The sequence below is a fragment of the Manis javanica genome, chromosome 3 (assembly GCF_040802235.1).
Source record: "Manis javanica isolate MJ-LG chromosome 3, MJ_LKY, whole genome shotgun sequence".
NCBI classification, from domain to species: Eukaryota; Metazoa; Chordata; class Mammalia; order Pholidota; family Manidae; genus Manis; species Manis javanica.
This window is the reverse complement of record NC_133158.1, coordinates 113,392,181-113,414,735: the sequence shown is the minus strand read 5'-3', so window position 1 is coordinate 113,414,735 and position 22,555 is coordinate 113,392,181. Positions and strand designations below refer to the sequence as shown.

General features: G+C 48.6%; 1 protein-coding gene across 2 annotated transcripts in view; it reads right to left on the bottom strand.

Annotated features, from left to right (window-relative positions):
* XXYLT1 (xyloside xylosyltransferase 1) overlaps nt 1-22,555 on the bottom strand; it is a 159,918-nt gene that overhangs the window by 27,885 nt on the left and 109,478 nt on the right. The window contains exon 4 of one of the 2 annotated variants that reach the window (XM_073231870.1): nt 14,239-14,352. The exons of the other annotated variant lie outside the window; for it this stretch is intronic. Coding sequence (XP_073087971.1) covers nt 14,239-14,352 — 114 coding nt within the window. The remainder of the gene's footprint in view (nt 1-14,238; nt 14,353-22,555) is intronic. 2 annotated transcript variants of the gene reach the window in all.

Here is a 22,555-nt window from a genome sequence, read left to right as displayed (position 1 = left end):
TGTGTGTGTAAGAGAGAACTCGCTAGGGCTACTGTGTGTGTGTGTATGTGTGTGTGTGTGTGTGTATAAGCAAACTGGGTGGCTTAAACAACAGACATGTATTGTCCCACAGTTCTAGAGCCTACAAGCCTGAGATCAAGGTGCAGGGGGGTGTTGCTTCCTTCCGAGGGCTGAGAGAGAGCATCTGCTGCATGCCCCTCGCCTAGCCCCTGGTAGCATGCGGACAGTCTTTGGCATTCCTTAGCATATGGAAGCAAAGCAGGATCTACATCTTCACCTTCCCAGGGTGCTCTCCCTGTGTGAATCCTCCCTGAGCTATCCTTGAGGGAGTCTGTGCCCAAATTTCCCTTTATAAGGACACCTGTTACACTGGATCAGGGCCCACCCTAACAACCTCATTCAACTGATTGTATCTGTAATGGCCCTATTCTTCAATACGGTCACTTATTCTAAGGGACCAGTGGTTAGGACTTCAATATGTGAATTTTGATGGGACACAATCAATTTGGAACAGTGAGAGAGACAGAGAGAGAGGGAGAAAGAGAAGTGTGGAGAAGGAGTGGGGGGTTGAGGCGAGGGGTAGGGCGGGGCAGACTGTGTGCAGGACAGTTCTCCAGGGGAAGGTGTGAGATGGTGCCCAGTGTTTCTCACACCTGTTGTTGTGAACATCTGTAAGCAACAGGTGAGGGACATGCTAATCATGACCAAGTTGGAACGCCGTTGTGCGATCTCTGGCTAACCCACCCAATACCACTGAGAGTGACACTTGAGTTATATATTATTCCACAGAATTCTGCTGCCTTCAAGCTGGTAAGGCGGTCGGGTGGGTTTCTAATATATACTGTCCTCAGAGAGTCTTGGGGCTGTACTACTTGTTACAACAGAATAGAATTTTCCAAAATATAAACTCAAAGATTTAAAATAGAGGTGTCCTCATTCCATGCTTCCTTAGGAAAAATTTGCACATATAGGCCATCATTTGCTTGCCCCAATGGCAGCGGCTTGCTTCAAATAGAATGTGCTTGCCATATCAAAGTGGGCATTAAGATGGGCTGTGAACACCTTAGGAATGCATTTCTCCTACAGTTTACTTGGCGTCATTGCTGCTTAAATGCTGTACAAATGATGTGGGTGCTAATATCAATCAGTAAATTAGCATACCAAATCAGGAGAAGTGAGAAAAAGATGGCTAGAACTATTCTTAAAACCAGTAAGATTAGTTCTAACCAAGAAGAGGATCCATGAACTAGAAAACTGAGCCAAGGCTTGCTGACACTCAGCTGTGTCTTGGCTAAAAACTATTGGAATCCAGGTCAGATTCTCTGAACTTCAAGAGCTAAACCCTTGGCAACTGGTAAACATGGGTTTCTAGCCCCTGGAAGATCTGCCCACACTATCTACTCTCCACTCCTAACACTTGTACTGCTAACCCAGGAGGCAACAGGGGGCAGGGCCACCACGCACAAGCTCCACCCAATATCAGCTCCATGGACACACCCTACCCTGGCCTGGAGGAGCCACAGAAGCCGCCAAGAGAACACAGGTGCTGGAGTTTGATTTGCATTTAGTGGAGCCACTCACTAACCAGCTGTGTCACTGGCCACATGCTGGTCTGGTCCTCTTTGAGCTCCAGCTGCCTGTAAAATGGGAATGCTAATGCATATCTAGAGGCAACAGCTTTTGTGTGAGTAGCCCTCCACAAATCCTGGTCTCTGTCAGGCTGACTTGGCCACAAAGGTGTGGTTTAAATCCAGTGGGAGCTCAGAGAGCCCCCAACTTCTGGCACCACCTTCTGACAGGCAAGTAAGAACACTCTGAAGGTTTATTAGGGAAGGGAGGGTATTAGGGTGCATTAACACACACTATGTGCCAGGCACTTTATATACTAAGTACTTTATATACTTTGAAATGGTTTAATTCTCACAGCAGCCCTAAGCCCTGTGCAGTAGGTACTATCTTTTCCCTACTTAAAAGATGAGAAACTGAGGCACAGAGAGGCTGAGCATTGAGTGGGGGAGCCAGAGCCATGCCCAGGCAGCAGGAGCCTATAGCTTATCCACACAACTATGCTGCCCTTTTTTGTCAGAATCCACTCTCTCTCTCTGGTTGGGGATTTCCCCTCCTGTGTTCATGGACATTTTGCTTCACTTTTTAATTATTCATTCCACAAAGATATGTTGACATCTCCTCTGGGCTGGCACCTGGGAATACAGAGCTTGGCTGGGAGCAGCCACAAGACAGACGGATGGGCAAAAGGGGTGAAGGCCGGGCAAATGGACAGAGAAGCACTCTGGGTGTTCAGACAGGGTGAGAGCAGGCTGCTTTGGCTGGTGGTCCAGGAATGCTACAAAGAGGGTGTGGCTGCGTTGGCCATGAAGGAGCGGTCTTCTCAAGGTGGGGATAGGTGCAAGAACTACACAGGCAAAGATAAAAAGGCAAAGCGTGGCATCAGGGGGCCATGAGTGTCCAGTGAGGCCATAGTGAATGCCAGGCACTGACTGTCAGGCCCCAGGGATTAAAATTTAGAATGCACTCTAAGATTCAGTCAAGGAAGCAGGATGAAGATATGCTGGAAAGCCGTAGCTGGATGCTGCTCTGTAACAGAGGCAACTCATCACCCCGTGAAAACTGTGCCCTGCTCCGAATGCACTCCAGGTAAGCTGCTGAGAGCGGCCGCCTACTCCCTCGCCCACACGGGGCCTGAATACAGCTGCCCCGATTGGTTTCCCTCAAAACTGAAGGCCCGAGGGCCAGAGCTGGGATATACGGGAGCCACTACCCACGTGTAATCTCTTTTCATTTCATTCCATGTAATAAACAGTCTTGGGCGCCTTTGCATAGGGGCACCCAGAAAAGGTGTATTGCCTAGAGCACATGAGAGCTCCTAAATTCCATTTCACCCCTAATTAAAAATCAACCCCTGCCTCCTAGGCACCCATCACCCAGCATTCAGCAGCCACAGCCAAACCATTGCAGCCTGTCACTGGCCTTCCACACCCCTGAGAGCCCTCCCACAAGACCCACGGAGGCCCAAACTGCTGTCATTTTCCAACGCCTAAAACAATGTGCCCCCAAGGCCCAAAGCCAGTCATACAACCAAGTCACGAGCCAGAAAAAGTTCTTGCTAATTATAGGACTAGGAGAACATCCCTTTACATTTTTAATAATGGAGACCAGGATTGGACATGAAACCCCAATGGCCCCAAACAAACAGGACCTAATGTTGAAGCTGGTACGACTTAGTACAGTCATATTTCCTGTACCTCCATCAAGCTTGTCATTCTGGAATCAAGTAAAAACAAGTAAAAAGAAAAATGTAAAGCTTTAGGAGCACTGAGGAAGTCAGCAATATCTTACGTGCTCAGAAAAGCAGAGAGATGTGAAAGAACACAGTGGTCACCTGGCTGGCACACTGGCCCACCTGTTGGAGGGAAGAGCTTACCCCACAGCAGGGCAGCCACCTGCAGAAGGTGCTGAAGCCCACCCAGCTGGGGAGAAACCAATCCATTTCCACTTGTCAAAACCCTACCTATCTGAGTAGGCTCTCCCAAACCTCCCTCTCATCCTTGTATTCAAAGACTGGAACCAGGGAAACTATATTTCCCATACTCCCAGGCAGCTGTAGCTCTGCATCTGAGTCAGGCTCTACCAGTCAATGTACGTGAGATATGGAGGGAAAGAATGCAGCCCCTGGTCATCGTTGCCAGTTAAGAAGTCACAGTCACCCTGAACCCATACATCATGCTGCAGATTCCTGGGTAATAAAGAAAAGAGGAGTGCTAGCAGCTTCTACTACCCAACTGCATAATCCCTGGACTAAGGGACACAATCCTTCAGCTTCCTGGAGAGTCCAGAAATAGCTGTGGCTAGCAGCAGCTGTTCTGTATGATCTAGAGGTCATTCAAAAGGCCCAGTCTAGAATCTGCCCCTTCAGCCCCTCCAATGACACTGTAAGCACCTATTCCCAATATCAGACCTCTTCTGCTTAAAATACTTGTAGTGGTTCCTGTTTTCTGCACTGACCCCCTGGTTGATAGAGCAAGCAAGTGTGAATGCCACAGGAGCCATATAGAGATGGTCTGGGAGCATTGTATTAAAGGAGAACCACATGACTCACTTCGTCAAGTGGGGACTCAAAAGTCTCTAGGCAGCTTAGGAGGAAGGCACTGCGTGTTCTCACCTTAGAAGTGAGACAGAGGGGAGGGGACACAGGGGGCATGCGAAGCATGTCTGAATGGAGGCAGAGGCTGAGGTGGGATGGCGAAAGATGCAGCCAAGTGGTTCAGTGCCAGGACCGGCACTCAGCTGCCGAGAGGGCTGCAGCATCTGTGTGATGCCAGGAATGGAGCGGGCATGTAGCAGCAGCTGCCTAGTGGGGGCTTCAGGCAGTTGCATCTGGGTATACTGAGTTTTCTTAAACCGAGGTGTCCTTGTCACCAACAGCGAGAGGTGCAGTATTCTGGTACTGCACTGAGAATTCAAGATTGAGAGTCAAGAACTTGTGCTACGATGAGCTGTCTACTCCACTCTACACTGGATCTACTAATGCATCTAAAAGTTACAAATGCAGCAAAATTTCCTGGCAAGTTCTCTAATTCTAATCAAGACTGCTTTAAGTCAGTGCTTCTCAAATCATCTGGGGTCTCATTAAAACAAATTCTGATTAAGTAGGTCTGGGGTGGGGTCTGAGATGCTGCAGATCATACTGTCAGTAGCCAAACTTTAAACTTTGTGAACATCAGTCAAGATGTGAATGCCTTACAGATGCATAATTAGTGCTACTCAGTCAAGTGTCTGCTCCCTATTTCATAGATGCAGATTTCATATCAGTAAGAAGTTAAGGAACTTGCTCAGGGGCACACAAGGGAGAAGGGACAACCTACCCACATGCCAGCCTATCAGCTCTCACCTGCTTACAGCTTCATTTTCTGCTTTCCCCTCATCCTTACCCTGGAACCCTTGGGAGAATGGGATTTGATTTCTTATTTCTGTGGACTCTAAATCCTGTGCTGGGGAAGACGAGGGAGGGGAAGGGAATTGAAATCCAATTGTCACCAGGAGTAGAAGAAGGCTATATTGGAAATACACTTGCCTGCTGGCTTGCCCAGTCTGGTTAGTCCATTAGCCCAGAAATCCTGGGAAAAAAATAGGCAACGATGCAAAAAGGCAATTCATAGAAGAGCAATGCAAATGGATGATAACCATATGAAAGGCTGTTCAGATGCTACAGGAGTCAGAGAAAGGAAAATCAGGGTAACAATGCAATGTTACTGTCTTTCCATCAGACAGACTAGCGCTGAGAAGGAAATAATTAATGCTGTGGGAATGAACAGGTCCTCCCACCAACTGCTAATGGAAATAAGAATTGCAGTTTTTGGGGAAGGCAATCTGGAAGCATCTATCAAAAATTAAAATACTATACCCTTTAGCACAGCACTCCTACGCTTGGGAATCCCTAGGAAATAAAAGCAGTAGGTCACAAGGATACACACATATATACAAGGATGCTTTAGGGAGGTTTATGGAGGCAGTTATTTATAAGTAAAAAAAATCCTGGAAACAAAGTGCCCATCATTATAAGGAAGGTTGAAAAAATATGAACCATCCCTTCTATGGAATAAAAAGAGTGAATAAGAGGCATACCAGCTGACTTGGAGGGATTTTTTCTATGAACAAAAAAAGAACATTTACTGTGAGTAATATGATCCCATTTTTACAAAACAGTGACTTTGAAAACCTTGTACATGTGTATATGTTTATGTGTATGTACAACTGTATGCTTTTTATAAGCATAGATAAAAGCATGAAAGGGCTCCAAGTTATTAAAATGAGTTATTTAGTGTGGAGTTCAGGCAAGGAAACCAAACCAAACCCAAGCACCTCTCTCCTTATGGCTATCTCTGTCTCTGCCCCTGTCTCTCTCACACACACCTGTTCCTGCATTCATGAATGGTGAATGGTGAACAATGAAAAGGTCACAATATGGGGAATCCCTGCTCCCCTCCAGTTCAACTCACATGCGACTAAAAGGGACAGCCTGCCAATGTGCCACGCTGCTACTTCTTGCACTGTCTGCAAGGTGTGCAGCTGGAAATTATGCCATACATTCTCTTCTCTCTCAAGAATCCATCCGAATTGCCACCCATCATGACAGCGAAGCTGTGCTCGAACTCAGCTCTTCTATAGAAATCACTGAGAGGCTCTTTTTGCTGTGACCACCACCACCATCATCATCATCTTCAGCAGCATCACCACCCACAGAAACTAAGGCTAAGACTTGCACATGGGCCCCATATGGGAGAGGGGTCAGTGACCTCCTCCTTCCCTGATCCTCTTCATCCTTTGGGGTGCCTCCCCAGGGCCCGGTTCTGGATTGGTTCAGAGGCACCTTGTACAAGCTGACTCTAAAGGACACTGCGGAGGGTGTGGTCACAGGCCAGTAAGCACAGAGGGAAACGCTGATCTCATCCCCCACTCCACGGCCATTCCCTGGACCCCATGTCATAGCCTCCCCATCAGAGGATGCAAATGTCCGTGGAGGGAAAATTCACTGTCCAGGACAACATGTTCTGCTTTCTGAAAACTATGCCTTTTAATGAATTCTTTTTTATTTTGGGCTGGATTTCACCCCCTTAAGGCTTTTGTCTGGTCTAAGTCCTACCCGTTGGAGCCACAAGGAACAAGTGTATTTCCTCTCTTACATGAGACAGTGAAAATGCCCCCATGGGTTTGCTCTTATCTTGACTAAACATCCCCAGTTCCTTCGACTGATGCTGAGCATACATCTCAGGAATTTCCTGATGGGAGCCAAGTGGTTACTCCTCCAGTGACACATGGGGGGTTTTGATAGGATACAGGCAGAGACCCCGTGTCCAAGCCCTCCAAGGGAGTAAGTCCGCACCATCTCTGTCAGGAGACGTCCGAAGGAGACGTGGAGCAGGACGGGGAGGAAGGCAGTCCCCACGAGCCCTTCTCTGCAGAGCGTGAAAGCCCACCACGGGGGTTCCAACACGAATGACCACGAGCCAGCTTCCTCGCCCCCTCTGGAGGCTTCCCAGGCCATGGCTTATACAAGAAGGGTGGCACAGGTTAAACTGGACATGGACATGGCAGGAAGAATGGGGAGCTGCAGTTAAGCCATGTGTCCTCCAGAAGGCAGATGAACATCTTGGCTTCCCTACAATCATCTGAAGGGCTGTGGGCCGTGGGGGGACTGGGCATGCCAGACGTTACATGCCTGCTGTAGGTACCTGGGTCCCCAGGGTACACACTGGGAGCTACAAAGGGAGAAATGAACCAATTCACAGTTAGGGAGACCTGAGCCTGGAGTTTTAGAGCCCCATCCTAGAAACACTTTCAAGGATAAAGACAGGAGTGGGTCCACAATGTTCCAGAATTTCCAAAGCAGTTGAGACAGTAAACTTTCAAACTTCAGGCCCCTGAAGAAGGAAACTCAATAGAGTTCTAAGAGCAAGCACGGCGTTCATTGAGGCTTTGCTAGTTATTAGCTGAGCAACACTGGCCAGGCCGTTTCCCTTCTTCAAACCTCAGTTTTGTCTTTGATAAAATGGAGATAATATCCATGTAATGAAACAGAAATAAAGATCCAATAAGGGCAGTTACTATGTACACAGTGGATTGTTACATGAATGTTTTGTCATCCTGCTGAGAACAGGCAAAGGAAGGTATCCAGTCAGAGAGCTGGGTAGCCAGCAACTAGTATGAAACTATTGTGACTGTGTGATGACATCAAGCCACTTTCCCCGAGAAGATGAAAAGAAAGGACTAGAAATAAGTGAGCATTAAAGGCTCTTACAAGTGTAAATGCATCCGGAGCCCGGGCCCTGCACAGAGGAGGAGCCTGACCCTGGGGAGATGGCGCCAGTGACGTTCCACAGCACTCAGCGGGATGCTCCCCCAGGAGAGGAGGCCGGGAAGGGGCCGTCCCATCCCTGCTCCCATCCCTGCTCCCCGGAACACTGCTGAGTCTCCTGAATGCCTCTTTTGTTCCATACAGCACAAAAATCACAAACATCTTTTAACTACCCTGTGTGTTTTTCTAGCTGTTTGTTCTTTTCTCAAAGGTCCCAAGATCCCAGAAAGGCCTCCAAGAACAATAGCTGGTAAACCTGCTCTGTGCGATTGAAACAACAAGGCTGAGGGTTTCTGGCTGAGGCAGGGAAGGCAGGCAGAAGGTCAGGGGCTGGGTGGTGGGGTGCAGGCTCTGTCCTTGGGCTCCCCCTGGGGCAGGAAGTTCCCACTGTGTCTGCAGGATTCCTGCAGGATGACTTGGAGCATGGCTGCATGTCTCCAGGATCAAATTCCAGTTAGAAGGCACATGGCCTCTAATGAAAAGCTTTGATTTCTATGGTCCTCTGTCTAAGGCCCACATCCAGGCCCAGGGAAGGAATGATCTGCTCAAAACAGGACAGTCTAGATGTCTGGTGCAGGGCCTCATGCCTCCCTCTCTGATGTTACATCTGTTCTGTCCTTCCAGGTGTCCTCCTTCCAGACAGCAGCTGAGATGCCCCCCACATGGACCAAGAGAGCGAAGCCTGGCAAAGTGCCTCTGACCATGCATGGAGTCCTGGCTCTACCACTTCCTAGCTCTGCGGCTGGCCTGAGTGTGTAAACAATCTGTGCCTCAGTTTACTCATCTGGAAAATGGGGATAATAATAGTACTGACCTTACAGAGTGGCCATGAGGATTGAATAACCTTTCATATAAGTTACATACAGTACCTGGCACAGGGTGCACCCCAATAAGCATTCCCATTATTGTTCCCCTTAGCAACAGTAATGTAAGACCAGCCTCTCTGTAGTGCTATTAGTTTTGCTGGCATTACTATTATCCCTCATTGTCCTTCTCAGAGTCAGGGTCTATAAAAAGCACTTAGTAATTATAAAAAGGGAGAGCTTAGCACTTGTTTTCCTCATTCTGATTTCATCCAGGATTTCCCATCTCTGTGGCTCAGTTACTATGTAACTGGAGAGGAGGACAAGGCAAGGCCTACACCAGCCCTGGGGGACTCCCAGCACAGGAAGAGCATGGATGGGGGGGAGGTCCTGGGCTGGCGCAGCTCCTGCACACTGTACCCTTTTTCCATGGAGTCAGGGCCCCAGGACTTGTTTCCCCTAATGCTCACTGGCTACAGCAGTGCACCCCTGTTCTGGGCTCACAGGCACAGCTGCAGGTATTGTGGGTTGGGGGTGGCTGTGGCTGAAGATGGGCTGCCCAGGAGCTATGCCTGGCCTGCTGCCTCCCCTGTGGCCCAAATACACTGGGCAGCTCAGTCGCTCCCCTACCCTTGGAGACGCTGCATTTACTGAAAGTCTCACCAGCTATCTGGGAACCTTGCAGACACCCAGGGGGTCTGGGGCTGTCAAGCCAGCATAGATGTCTGTCTTTCCACCTGACGATATGGCCAACCCTCCACTCAGGAGGGCCAGGACCCCCATCTGGCTACATCTCCCTAAGCCTTCTAGGCAGAGCCCTGACCAAGTACTGCCCCAGTTTGAAATTCAAAAAGGAATGTTAGGAGAGAAGGGTCTCCCTCTAGTGCAGAGAGGAGGTGAAGAAGGTATGGGTCCCCGCATCCAGAATGGATGGAAAGCAGCACCCAGGGACCCTGACCTGTTTCCATCTCTGCTCCTTTCCCTCCTAGCCAGCTCCAGAGACCCCACAGAACACAGTTCCTCTGGGCATCTGTCCCTCTGCTGAAGAGCCCCTGAAGGCTCCTTGGCTGCCAGCCCCAACCAGCATTTTCATTGGATCTGCCCTGCACCTTACTGTAAAACCCCCTCTGGCCCACTGGCCACATTGGAGTGTCTCTGCTCCCTAAACCTGTACTTTCTTACCACTGAGGTATAACACCTCAAACTAGAAAGGCTGAAGGCCTACAGCTAAGATTCTATAGGAAAAACACAGAAGGGACACTGGGCAGCCTGCACTTCATCCTAGCTCTGCCAGCAACCGGGCCTGTGACCTTGGACCCCCTCTCCAGGCCTTGCTGTCCGCATCTGTAAGCGGGTGCTGGACCCAGTCACCTCTACAGGCACTCGTAGCACTGAGACTCACAGCCTCCAGGGCCCTGGGTCACCCCTGCCCCACCTTCATGCAGACAGGGAGGTAGGCTCAGACCTCCTGCCACCCCTGCCCCTTTTCTCCAGGCTCCAGGCGAAGATGGAAAAACCAGCTCTGCATCCAGCCAGAAAGCACCCTACGAGGGAGCACCCTGTACCCAGGCCCAGCAGTGCCTTCACAAGGATGCGGAGGGCAGATTCCCAAACCCCATTTCCCCTGAGCAGCCAGGCTCAACTCCACTAGACTTAAGCCTCTCCAAGGGGAGAGAGGACTTGAAGAGGTGACTGCCAGCTCTAGCCCCCACAAGTGAGCAGGGAAGCTGTGAGAGGAGGGAGGGCCCCTGGCTCTCTGACTTCCGTCCACCTCACGCCCCCCAGTGTGGCAGCCAGGACAGATGTGCTACCCTTTGGCATCACAGTGCCAGAGAAGGACAAGAACCTCTGGTGGTCTAGCATCACTTCCTAGGGCTGCTGGCAGTGCTCCAGGAAGGATGCTGGGCTCCCTGCGCTCAGAGTGGGTGCGACAGGTTGGAGAGGGTGCAGGGTTGTGAGCCAGAAGTCTGGGGCCTGGCCGGTTCTGCAACAAACCAGCTGGTGACCTTGAGAGTTACTTTTCTCTAGTCTCATTTTCCTGCACTGAAAAATGGAAGAGCTGGATGAGATGATTTCTATGTTTCCACTCAGCTGTGACATTCTATAATTCTACTAAATAGGAATGAAAATCAGACCTAATGAACTAGAATTAATTCAACCAATATTTTTAGGTACCTCTAACTGGCAAAAAAAAGATCCTATATAATTTTGGTCTGAATGGCTGCTACAGACAGAAGAAGCAGAGAGGGCCCACCCACCATCACAATGGATAAGCCCCCCACCCCTCCAGCACAAGGAGCTTGCCTGAAGTCTGCCATTGGCAACCACTCTCCAGTGCCTCACAGTCAGTAAGCCCACCCACTCTGAGTTGGCCGATATAATTAGAGTGGCATTAACTTGTATCAATCTCCCCTCTTCCAACTGAGGAGGCCTTAGGGATTCTGGGAGAGTGCAGAGGCCCCGCTGCCTGAGTCACTAACATCTGTAACATAACAGAGGACTCTCCCCCAGAACACCTCGAGAGGCAGAAGGGGAGTGAGTCCCAAGGGCTGGTAGGCCTGCGTCTGAGGAAGCTTGTCGGCTGAATTATTAATGGAACTCTCAATACTGCTCAAGTTTCCTGTGACAGATGGCTCTGCGAGCTGGTGGTTCTGAGGCCAATCAAGAATGCCTGTGGATTATGAGGTAGTGCCACCACCAGCGAGTGCCTTAAATGTCTCTGGAATTGGCTGTAGGAAATTCAGTCAGCCGTCTCCTTGGACACAGGCATGGTAGTTGCAAAGGAGGAAGGGGTGCCAGATGCCACAGACCCTGGGGCCACTGCCCCACACCAACTTCTGTCCTCCAGCCCAGAGCATCACCAGAGTCGTAACTACAAAGTGCTAGACCAAAAGGGGTCTGCAAGGGTCTCTAGCTCAGCAGGCTCCATGGAGTCTCAAAGCCCCAGGAAAATAGATGCCATGTGAACAAAGGGATCTGGGTCCAAGCATTTAAAAAAAGTTATGGCCCACAAAGCTAGGCCAGACTGTGTACTTCAGGCCCTCTCAGAGGCTTCAATGTGCTCTGTGCATCTAAAAAAGGGGAATAAAATTTATATAGTTACATAAAATATTCAGTTTCCTAAACTTACTTCATCATAATATCCTGTCCTCCTGGAAATGTTCTGGGATTGCTATTCCATGGAACTCACCCTGACAGGCACGGCCCTACACCACAGCCCTCATTTTATGGATGAAGAGACAGCCAGAGTGGTCTCACAGTGTGCCAGAGCCCAGGTAGAGTCCCACATGCTACATGGTAATGCTCTGTGCTGGGCAGCTGCTTAACGGCAAAGTCCAAGGCTTTCTCCAGGAATGGATGAGAGAGCTGGGGACTGAAAGGCTTCTGGAAAACTACGGGTATGAGTCTCAGCACCAGGACCCATCTGGAGGGACATGGTTTGCGATAACAACAAGAGAAAGCTCGGAGATCTGGTTTGGCAGAGAACACCACCTTTTATTTCTCCTGGTAATAATTTGCTTTAATGTTTCTATGCCTCCCCTGCTAGACTGTGAACTCCATGGGCCAGAGACCACATCTGTTTTACTCATGAATGTGTCCCTAGCCCATGGCACAGGCCTGGCAAACAGAGAACACTGGGTAAATACTTGATGACTAACTGATAGGCTAATGAGCTCATGCCTTAGCATTTACTTTCAAGAACCCAAGACACCTTGGAAACAAGCCCTCTTGTTCTAGATGCAAGAGCCCCCTGGAGAAATGGACACAAGCCACTGCTCAGCTCTGTGGGGCTGTCCCTGCCGCTGGGGGTTGTAGTCAGCAAGGCTCCAGGGGCCACCGCTCCCACTCGGGCTGACTGAGTACGGAAAGGGGCTGGCTCCAGAAAGGCTGGAGTCTGAGCCAGCACTGGAACCAGTCTCCAGGGACGCAAGACACACCTGCATTTCCTATCAATTGATGTGGGGTGAGCAAGGCAGCCTCAGTGAGCAAGTATTTGGGGGAAAACAGGTGCGGCAGGAATGATAACATCCCGACTGCTTTAAACTAACCCAGGATCCATTCACTTACTGCACATTTACTAAGCAGTTACAAGGAAAGAGAAAAAAATAAAAAACGACCCCTTAGTACTGGCAGGCAATTCCATCTTCGTGCCTGCCCTTAAGAAGCTAATAGCCCAGAACTAGAGAAAAGACATGTGTAGAAGTAACCCCACAAGGAAGACAGTAGTATCAGAGATATGCAGACAAACTCTTCCCCAAGAGCAAGGCAAGGAGCCTGATTTTGACAGGAAGCTGTACTTACATTAAATGTGGGGCTTGAAAAATTATGCTTTTTGTTTGTACTGCTCCCAAACCTTCCACTGGAACCATCTCAAAAAGGTAAGGGATGAGGGGAAAGTGGGAAGTCCCTTTCATTCCCATCTCCTTCCTCTTGCGGGCCGTGGAGATCAGCCCAGAGCAGACCCCCCTTAGGGAGCACCATGAAACAGCAGGGTCCCAACAAGGACCCAGGAGACCAGGGAAAGCAGGCAGAGTGTGCTTTCAGGCAAGGCAGACGAAGGAGAGAGCCCCATCTACATGTCCTTTCCTTCAGTCCCTGTCACTAAACAGTCTTGTCTAAAAAGTGAAGATGAAAACAGGGGAGCTGCTGCCTGCTACTTGGAAGCATGTCTGAAGATGGAAAGTATGGGGCTGCTGTTCCTTGAGGGTTTAATACAGTCGTTGGGGCCTTTGGACTACACTACATGTGGCCTTTAATGTGCACGGGCACTGAGCACCCCTGAATGGGGACAGGCCTGGAGGAACTGGGGTGACAGAGTCTGCGAGGAGTCAGGTGGGTGAGGGACACCATGAAGCTGGTTTTCAAGAACTGAATACACTTTCTTGGCCAAGATATACACTAGGCTGGACACAGAGAAGTAGGGCCCTTTCCAAGATGAGATGCTCCTAAGGAATGGAGGAACCAAAGGTCCACACCAGCCCCAAGACAGTGGGAGCATCAGATCCGCTTGTTGTCTGGTTTCCGCCTGCATCCTAATCAAAGTACTGTGCGAAGTGTGGGGAGGGATGGTCTGGAGCAAACCTGGGACCAGAGCTTGGGTGCAAATAGATTGTGAGGTAATCCTAAAAAGCAGAAGGTAGAAAAAGAGAGAGAAAAGGAGGAAAAGCCAGCATAAGAGTGTGCTATCCAGACTGCTGCTGCAGGCGTGGGTGCTTGGTCTAGCCAGGGCCCAGAGAAACACGCAGGTGCCTCCCAGACCTGCCCTGCATTGCAATGGAGCTGAAGACGGTTGCCCAGGGGCGTTCACACAGCTGCCCCTTCTGGGCTGGTCCCAGGTAGACACCTGGGTGGGGAGAGGCCCCTGGGGCAAGTCGAGCTCTCATGGCCTTTTTGCCACAATGGTAGCTAAAATCAGAGCTGTAAAATCAGAGCCCGCAGAGGGCCTTTGACTTGGGCACCACAGACTTCTGCTATAAAATGAATCACATATTTCACCATATATGTTTTTTCTTGGCCTCCAAGATGATAAGTGATTTAATTAAAGCAATTAAAATAGCTTACTTTTTACTTCCTCTTCTTACATTTAAAAAACTCTTTTCTCTTTTTCTTATTTTGACATTGCCTTTTTCTCCTTTATTAGATGCCACCTTAAACATCTTTGTCAGCAGATGCAGCCTAAGGTATAAATAAATAAAAATATGTGAATTAAAATTTTTGATTCAAGCAACTGTCTGACCAGTTCATGACAACCCCTGAGATCCTTGAGAAAGATACGAGGGAGTACCACAAAACCATGTCTACGAATTACTGCTCCACTGTCAGCAAATGAAAAATGTCAACAGTGACAAATGTCTCCATCACACACACTCTGTAAGGTTATTTTTACATTTTTCATCAGAGACCTTTCTTAAGCAAGATCATGCAGTTTTCTTCTTTCTTTTTTTAAAGTGGGTTGCATTCTACTCCTAACTCATGGAGGTGAGGTTGAGAAATCCACTCTCCCTTGTGCAGCCTGTGGCAGGGTGAGGACCCGTATGAAAGACTGCCAGACCCAGGCCCAAAGAAGCCACACCAGCGTGAGCAAAGAGGCCAGGTACCCACCCGTTGATCCACCATCTCCTTGGTGCTGGGCTGGCCCGTGGATGCAGAAATGGCCAAGACACATCGCCCTTGCCTTGAAGAATGCATGGTCCAGTGGGTGCTAACATAATCAAGTCCCCCCTGGCAAATGCAGGTCAGAAGTTGGTATCAAGATTGGGCATTGTGTGACTTACGGGTTCACTTAGCCAACGTTCATGGAGGCTCGGTGTGCCGAATGCTGTGTGTAATACCAGAGATGTACGGGTGGTGAAGACACAATGCCTGCTCTGTAGGAAGGAGCTCACAGATTTGAACTGGACCTTGCAACTCTGACATCCTCAGTTCAGTGACAGTCTTGGCAAAGACCCCCCAGGATGAAGTGACTTCTTGGGAAGGAAGCATGCAAGGCCATAGTGGCCATTCTTGAGAAAGAGGTGACACACGGAAAAGCAGACAGCCCTGAAAGGTTCCTCCTCCTTCCCTCAGTCTCATCCCAACACTCCCCTCCCTGGAGAAACAGACAATTCAACAACAAGGTCACGCTGACAGCCGAACACAAGGAGGGGAGCTGGGGTTGGGTGGGATGCTCAGCCTCTCACGTGACCTCATTCTGTCCTGACTGCCTAATGGAAAAACACTGTAAATATGGTGGGAGGTGATTTGACTTTTGTGCCTGGTTGTGATGCACTTATGATGCTATAAAGCAGAGGGGCCAAAACTCTCACAAGGAAGCAGAAAAGAGTCTTTTCATCTCCATACACACCCTCTTGCAAGCCGAGCACAGCACCAACAGCTGGGCCCATTTTACAGAACGTTCTCCTTATGGATTTTCAGAACTAGTCTAAGAAATGAAAACAGGAGGGCTTGCGAGGTAAAGGTGGGAGGAGCCTGAAATGCCTGGGATGGGAATCGCCTTCTGGAAGAGTCTCTGCCTTGGGAAGAGGCTCCTTCTACACAGCTCCCCAGTAAACCTGAGTGTTCAGGAATTAGTGCTTGAAAGAGAGGCCTTGGGAAGGTATGGACAGCAAAACTGAAATCTAAGCTTTTGGAATTCTCTAACAGTGGACAGATGATCAGAGATGAATTTTGAAGCATGTCTGAAATGATTATGTAAATCATCAAAAGGTGTGATTGTGTAAGTGTGTAATCTCCCATTATGTAGAATGACAGAAAATCCGAGCTGGAAGGGAGCTTAAAGATCAGGAAATCCCTCCTTGTTGTACAGATAGTTAGTGAACCTGGAGTCCAGAGAAGAGCCTGGTGTGCTGAGAGCCCAGGGCCCCTGAGGGCCTGTAACCTGGGACAGGGCTAGTGAAGGCAGACTGCACGTGGCCACGCCACTGGCTGGTGGCTGATGCAGGAACACTGCTGTCACTTTCCAGCATGTGGTCCAGGTGTGCTTATAGCAAACTCTGATAGCACAGACTTAAGGAAGCCCCCCAACCAGGAGACAAAAGACTTAACACATGCATATCCTCTGGTGTGCCCCCTAGCTCACAGACAGCCTCAACCTCCATCAAGATAGCCAAGCCAGAACCCTGGTGGCATCCTTGACCCCATGGAGCCCTCACCTGCCTGCCCAGCTCCCCATCCCTAACTCTTACCCCACCCCAGGTATTCATGTTTTCACTGCTCTGCAATTGAATCTCCATCATGCAGCCAACGTGACCATCCTAAAATGAAAATGAGACCAGGCCTTCCCACCCCCTACAGGATAAAGTCCAAATGCCTTTGTGTAGTTTCCAAGGTGCTCCAGGTCTGACTCTTATCCTGGCCACTGCCATGCAGCTCCCTTTTCCTAAAATGTTCTTCCTGGCTAACTCCTACTTTCTTTTCCAGTAAGCCACCTCTTCTTCCTCATGCCTTCCCTAATTTGAGTACAGGGCCTCTCTGATACGTTTGCAGAACCCACATCACAATATTGAGCCATGATTTGCTTACTTAAATGTTGCTCCCATCATACTATAAGCTCCTTGACAGTGGAGACTTTTACTTCTGTCTCTTTAGATCTTAAAACCTTGGTACACAACAAATGACTGCTATGAAAGAATGACTGATTGAATGAATGAATGAATGAATGAGTAAATGAATTAAAGCAACCATCGATGCCAGAAGATTAGTAGCACTGTCTTCTCCTAGTGGCTGACAAAGAAATCCAAATGCAAGCTGAGTCATTTTGATTCTTTTAGAAAGTAAAAGTAGCTAAATCATAAAAATGAAATAAAGCTTTTCATCTTTAAAAAATGACTTTATATGGATCTGTCAGTATTTATGCTTGTTCCATTCTGGAAAAAATATTGTGCAATGGAAAGGTGATAGGCTACTGGCAGACAGGGAAAGAAGTAAAAGATAGCTTCTGTGAAAAGCAGAGCTTAGCACATACACCAAAGTCTACACTTACAATATAGTAATATCCCCTCTCCTGACCCCTTTTTTTTAATAACAGCTTTATTGACATATAATTCACATACTATCCAATTCACCCATTTAAACTGCACAATTCAATGATTTTTAGTATATTCACAGATACATGCCACTATTACCATAAGCAATTTCAGAACATTTTCTTTATATTAAAAAGAAACCCTATATACCCTTTAGCTACCATTTCTACCAGTCTCCCAAACCCAACTGTCCCAGCCCTAAGCAAGCATTTGGACCTGTACTGAATATTTCACATAAATGGAACATGTGGTCTTTTACATATAACTTCTCTCATTCAATTAATGTTTTCAGGTTCACCCAGGTTGTAGCATGTGTCAAAACTCTGTTCCTTCTTATGGCCAAATAATACTCTATTATATGAATACACCCTGTGTTGTTTACCCATTCATCAGCTGATAGGCATTTGGGTTATTTCCACCTTTTGGCTGTCTTGAAAAATGCTGCTGTCAATATACACGTACATATTTTTGGGTGGGCATATATATTTTCAATTAGGCATGGAATGCTGGCTTGTACGGCAACCCTATGTTACATTTTTTAAGGAGCAGTGACTCTCTTGCAAAGTAACTACATCATTCTATGTTCCCATCAGCAGTGTGTGAGGACACCAACTTCTCCACATCCTTTCCAACACTTGTTATTGCCCCTTTTTTGACTACCGCCATCTCAGTAGGTATGATGTGGTATATCTCACTATGGTTAGATTTGCATTTCTGTGATGACTAATGATGTTGAGCACCTTTCTGTGTCCTATTTGGCAGTTTATGTATCTCTCCTGCCTCTCTGCAGGCCTCAGCAGATACTCAGTGTGATGCACTCGAGTCCCAGGATTTCCTGGTAGATCCCTCGGTCCCTCTCTGAGAACTGTTGAGTACAGCTCCTGCATTCCCACCAGCAGGCAAGACTCAACCACTAGCTCCTTCACAGATGACTCTGGAGCTGACTGAAGTGACAATGACTCAACTCAACAGACAGGGACTGTGCAGCCAGATATCTTCCAGGAACTGCTAGGTGGAGCGGGGCTGAGAGTGAAAGATACAGACATGAGAGAGGACAGACCTGGCTTGCCTTCAAGGACTTTATAATCGAGCTGTAGTGACACCAGGGTAAGAGTAACTAAATGCTTTAACAGAGCCTTAGCAAAGAGCTTCATGAGCAAAGGGAAAGGAAGATGAGCCAGCTTAGGGGTGGAGCATGGATCAGGGAAAGGTTCATGGAAGTGGCTAGGCTTGAGCTTAGTTTATAAAACAAGTAGGATTTCAACAGCTGGAGTTGGGGCAGGGCATGCCAAGCTAAGGAGTTGGCATACACAAAGCCTTAGAGGCAGGAAGAGCAGAACAGAGGCCACAGGCAATCTGGAGGACTGGACTCAAGGCCAGCACTGTTGGGCATCTGAACAAATGCATCCATACCCACACACAGTTCACTGTGCCACAGCTTCAGGGTGTGGAGGGGAGCAAAGGGGAAGGACATGGGTCTGAGAGACAAAACTGAACCCAGATCAACAGGGGCCTTCCCATCACAAGTGTGGCTTTCGTTCACAAGCTGCAAGGAAAGGAAGAGGCTGGGCCCAATGGTGACAGGATCCCCAACTGTCTGTGCAGCTCAGGACCTGCAGTCAAGGTCGGTGAGTTCAGCAAGCAGCAACATTTGGGTGCCTCTTCCCATGTATGCCATCTGCCCTCCTCCCCGGCAGCCTGCCCTTAGAAACACACCACAGGAAGTTCTCTCCCTTACACTGACCTGTCCCACTAACCCATTCTCTCTCCACTGTTGGGAGATACAGCCTCTCTCTGTCACAAATATCCTAATCACCAAAGATCTGACCCCTACATTGCCCAGTCCCCATAGGATCAGAACCTGAACCAGCTGGAGAAGGTCTCTCTCACCCCTCCTTCCCTATCCCCACTCATTTCCAAATGCACACAGTCTTCGCCCATGAAGGGCCACTTACTTGCAGGGCACATGCTCTGGCTCGGTTGTCTATAAGACCTGTAGATTTTTTAGCTGAAGCTCCACATTCTCATCAGGGCCTTGCAAGTAAGGGAAGGCCTTGGCTCTGCAGCTAGCTGTCCAGGAGCAAACTAGACAAACAGCACTCGGCTGGCTAAAGCATGGCTATTTCTGCGACTGCAGCAAAATTGGCAGTCACAGAGAATAGGTTGGAATCAGCTACAGCAGGAAAACGCATCTTCAGAAAGCTCCACTCCACCTGTAGGACACTCCCCACTCTCTTTCCTCCCCTGTGGTCACAAGTCAGCGATGCAGCGACAGCTCGAACTGAGAAGTGAGAACCTCCTTCTGGGAAGACTGTTCTCTGAGCATGAGCTGGGCAGGGCTGCGGCTGGCAAAGCAAACAGTAGAGACAAACTTCATAGTATGTTTCCCTGTGGTTTTAGCATATCCAGGCTATTTCACCACAAAGGATACATTGCTATTTAATACAGTAAAAAGAATACTGGATTGAGGCTTGGCTCTTCCATTTTCTAGTTTTGTGACCTTGGGCAAATGCTACAAAATGGGGACACCATCGATTCTGGCTTTCTACTAAAGCACTCAGTGAGTACATGTGGCAATAAAGAAGTCCAGGCAGATGGTCAGCATTTGGGAGGGCCAACAGGAAGGTGCTGGAAGCCAGCGAGACCGGGGGGAGCAAGACAGGGCCTCACTCCTAAGGAACTAAGGAACCCAGTGGGACTGAGGCAGCAGGAACTCAGTCATGGGGGCCAAGGCTGGAGCCTGGCTGTTGGGCCAGGAGGCTGGAGGCTGAGGGTCTGCCTGGTATTGTTTTGAGGGCCATGTCTGCACTGAGCCTGTAGGGCCTGGGTGTTAATGGGGTCAGAAACGGGCTAGATAGGGCTAAAAATGCACATCATGTGGCCCCTGAGCCACCCCACAGTAAGGGGATGACCACAGATGTTGACACTTGAATTTTTAAAAACCAGCTGGCTTCAGCTTCCCTTCGCAGGCTTCCTGCCATCCGGCCCCTCCGCGGCACCATTGCAGCCCCAGGTTCCAGCTACACTGCCCTCTTCCTCAGCTGCCACTACCCTGGTTCTGGCTGCTCCTTCTGCCAGAATGGCCTTCCCACATGCTCAGCCTGGACACACTGTTCTCTTCCACCCCAAACCCTTTGTAGGGCTTGGCCTCAGTATCCCTGAGCAGCAGGCCTGTGTCTGACTCCTTTCTGCATCCCCAGTGTGAGCAGTGCCTCAATAGAGCGGCCCCCACCCCGACCAGGATTTGCCAACTTGCAAATGCCAGCAGTAAGCTTAATTTTTATTCCAACTTCAAGGAAAAAGTGTTAAATGAACTACACAGGTCCTTGGTATCTGCCATGTGACTACACATTCCAGGGTCAGAGTGTCAGCCCTAAGCCAGGGAATGGGCTGGCATCCTCTAAAGGTTAATGAGGAGGAAAACCCAAAATGCCAAGCAGCTGATTCTTGGGAGCAGGCTGCCAGTGTTTGCCCCAATCTCGTGTTTAAACAGACCTAATGTCACTAGACATGATGCTTCCTTCTCATCCTCTCAGAAATGCAGACCTCTTAGGAGAAACTGAGATACTCATGTGCAGCTGAGCACACTCAGTCACTTTGAAGGAAGCCTTCCTTCTCTGGGGGCTGGACAACCAGAGGAGGTATGTCCCTGGGACCCAGGAGAGCTGACATGCCCAGCCAGGGCACAAGGGCAGCATGGTGATGGGGAGCAGAGCCAGGACTTGAACTCAGTCTCCACATTTTCAGGTTGTGACACCCTGAGCATGAGTCTTTAATTTTTGTGCCTCTGCTTCTTCACCTGCAAAGCAGGAAAAGAAACAGTACTGCCTTCCTGGAACTGGGATAATTAACAAACATCCAGGCTCTTTAAACAGTGCTTGGCACAAACCTGATACACATTCATTAGGTATGAGTTCTTTTTATTATTATTATAATAAAGTATATTGCTGCTCACCATTAATTAAAACTGCAAAACTGCAACAGAGGAAAACAGTTTTGGAGGCACTAATAACACTAGCCTTCTCTGGGGAGGTGACTTGTGAGCCTTCTTGATACACCAAGTCAGAGCTAGGGAGCCAAGGAGTGATGCCGTGTATTCATTCTTCATTTTCTTGAATGTTGGAAGCTGACAGCCACTGTCCAGGAGCCCCAGGGAAGTGGAAAGCTCAAAGTCTAATAATACAAATAATCTTTCAGAGATGTATGTAGCACTTCTAGCATTATACAAGTCTTCAACTCGTGAGACAAACAACATGATTCCCATTTTACCACTGAAGAAAGTGAAGGAAGATTTTAATTCAGTTTGATTACTTCCATGCATAATTCTCTATCAAAACTACATATTTGGATGAGCTGGATTTTCTAGTTAACATGGACAGAAGTAATTACACTCTCTGTAAACCAAATCTTTGAGGTAACTGACTTCCAGTGAAACAGAATCTTACGGGGTCTTATCCAGAAAGAGCTGCTTGAGATGGAGGTGGAGGGCAATAGCTAAAACTCTTGATGTGTCTGGTGCTGGCTTCCAGAGCCTGATGCGACAAGGTGGTGCAGATGAGGAACCAAGTGGCTCAGGGAGCATGAAATGGGAAGGAAGAGGCAGCTGAAGCTCCAAGATGAGTGGAAAGGTGATGTTTCCCAAATGTTTCCTGAATGAGTGACTGCAGCCACATGTGTAGGGGGACAACTTTGCCAGGTCCATGGAGGGAAAAGAAGGGCAGAGTCTTTCTCCCACAGTAGGAGGAAGAAAATAGGTTGGCATATCTGATAGGGTTCCAAGAGTTCAGGAAGGACTGTGGGCAAACACGTGACAAGAGACCTTCTGGAGAAATCGTCCCGTAAGAGACAGCACCTACCAGATGTACAGCTATCTAAAAGAACGGGTCTGCACCAAGAAAATCAGATCTTCAGCCTCTATTTCAGTTCCATATTTTAATCATCTCTGCTAGGAATAACAATGACAGGCAGATGATCTGGGATTTAAAAGGCTCTTAGATGCAATTCTTGGTGAAGTTACCGTGAGGCATTAGGCACAAATGCTTTATCTATTTTACAAGTACTCACATAGCATTTGTGCCAAGCATTGTTCTAGGCACTTGACAAATACTAAGATATTCAATCCTCACAATCCCCAACCCTGTGAGGAAGGGACTGTTTTACAGATAATTCCCCAAGACAGAGTGTGGTTGAGCAGCCAGCTCAAGGTAAGAGGTAGTGAGTGGCAGAGCTGGCATTCCAAACCCAGGCAGTGGGACTCCAGCCTGTGCCTGTGATGTTTCCACGGGTGTCACCTGGCCCAGTTCTGAGAGAGAGAAAGGAAGTGACCTAGCTTCTCCAATCCAAGAGGCTGGGTC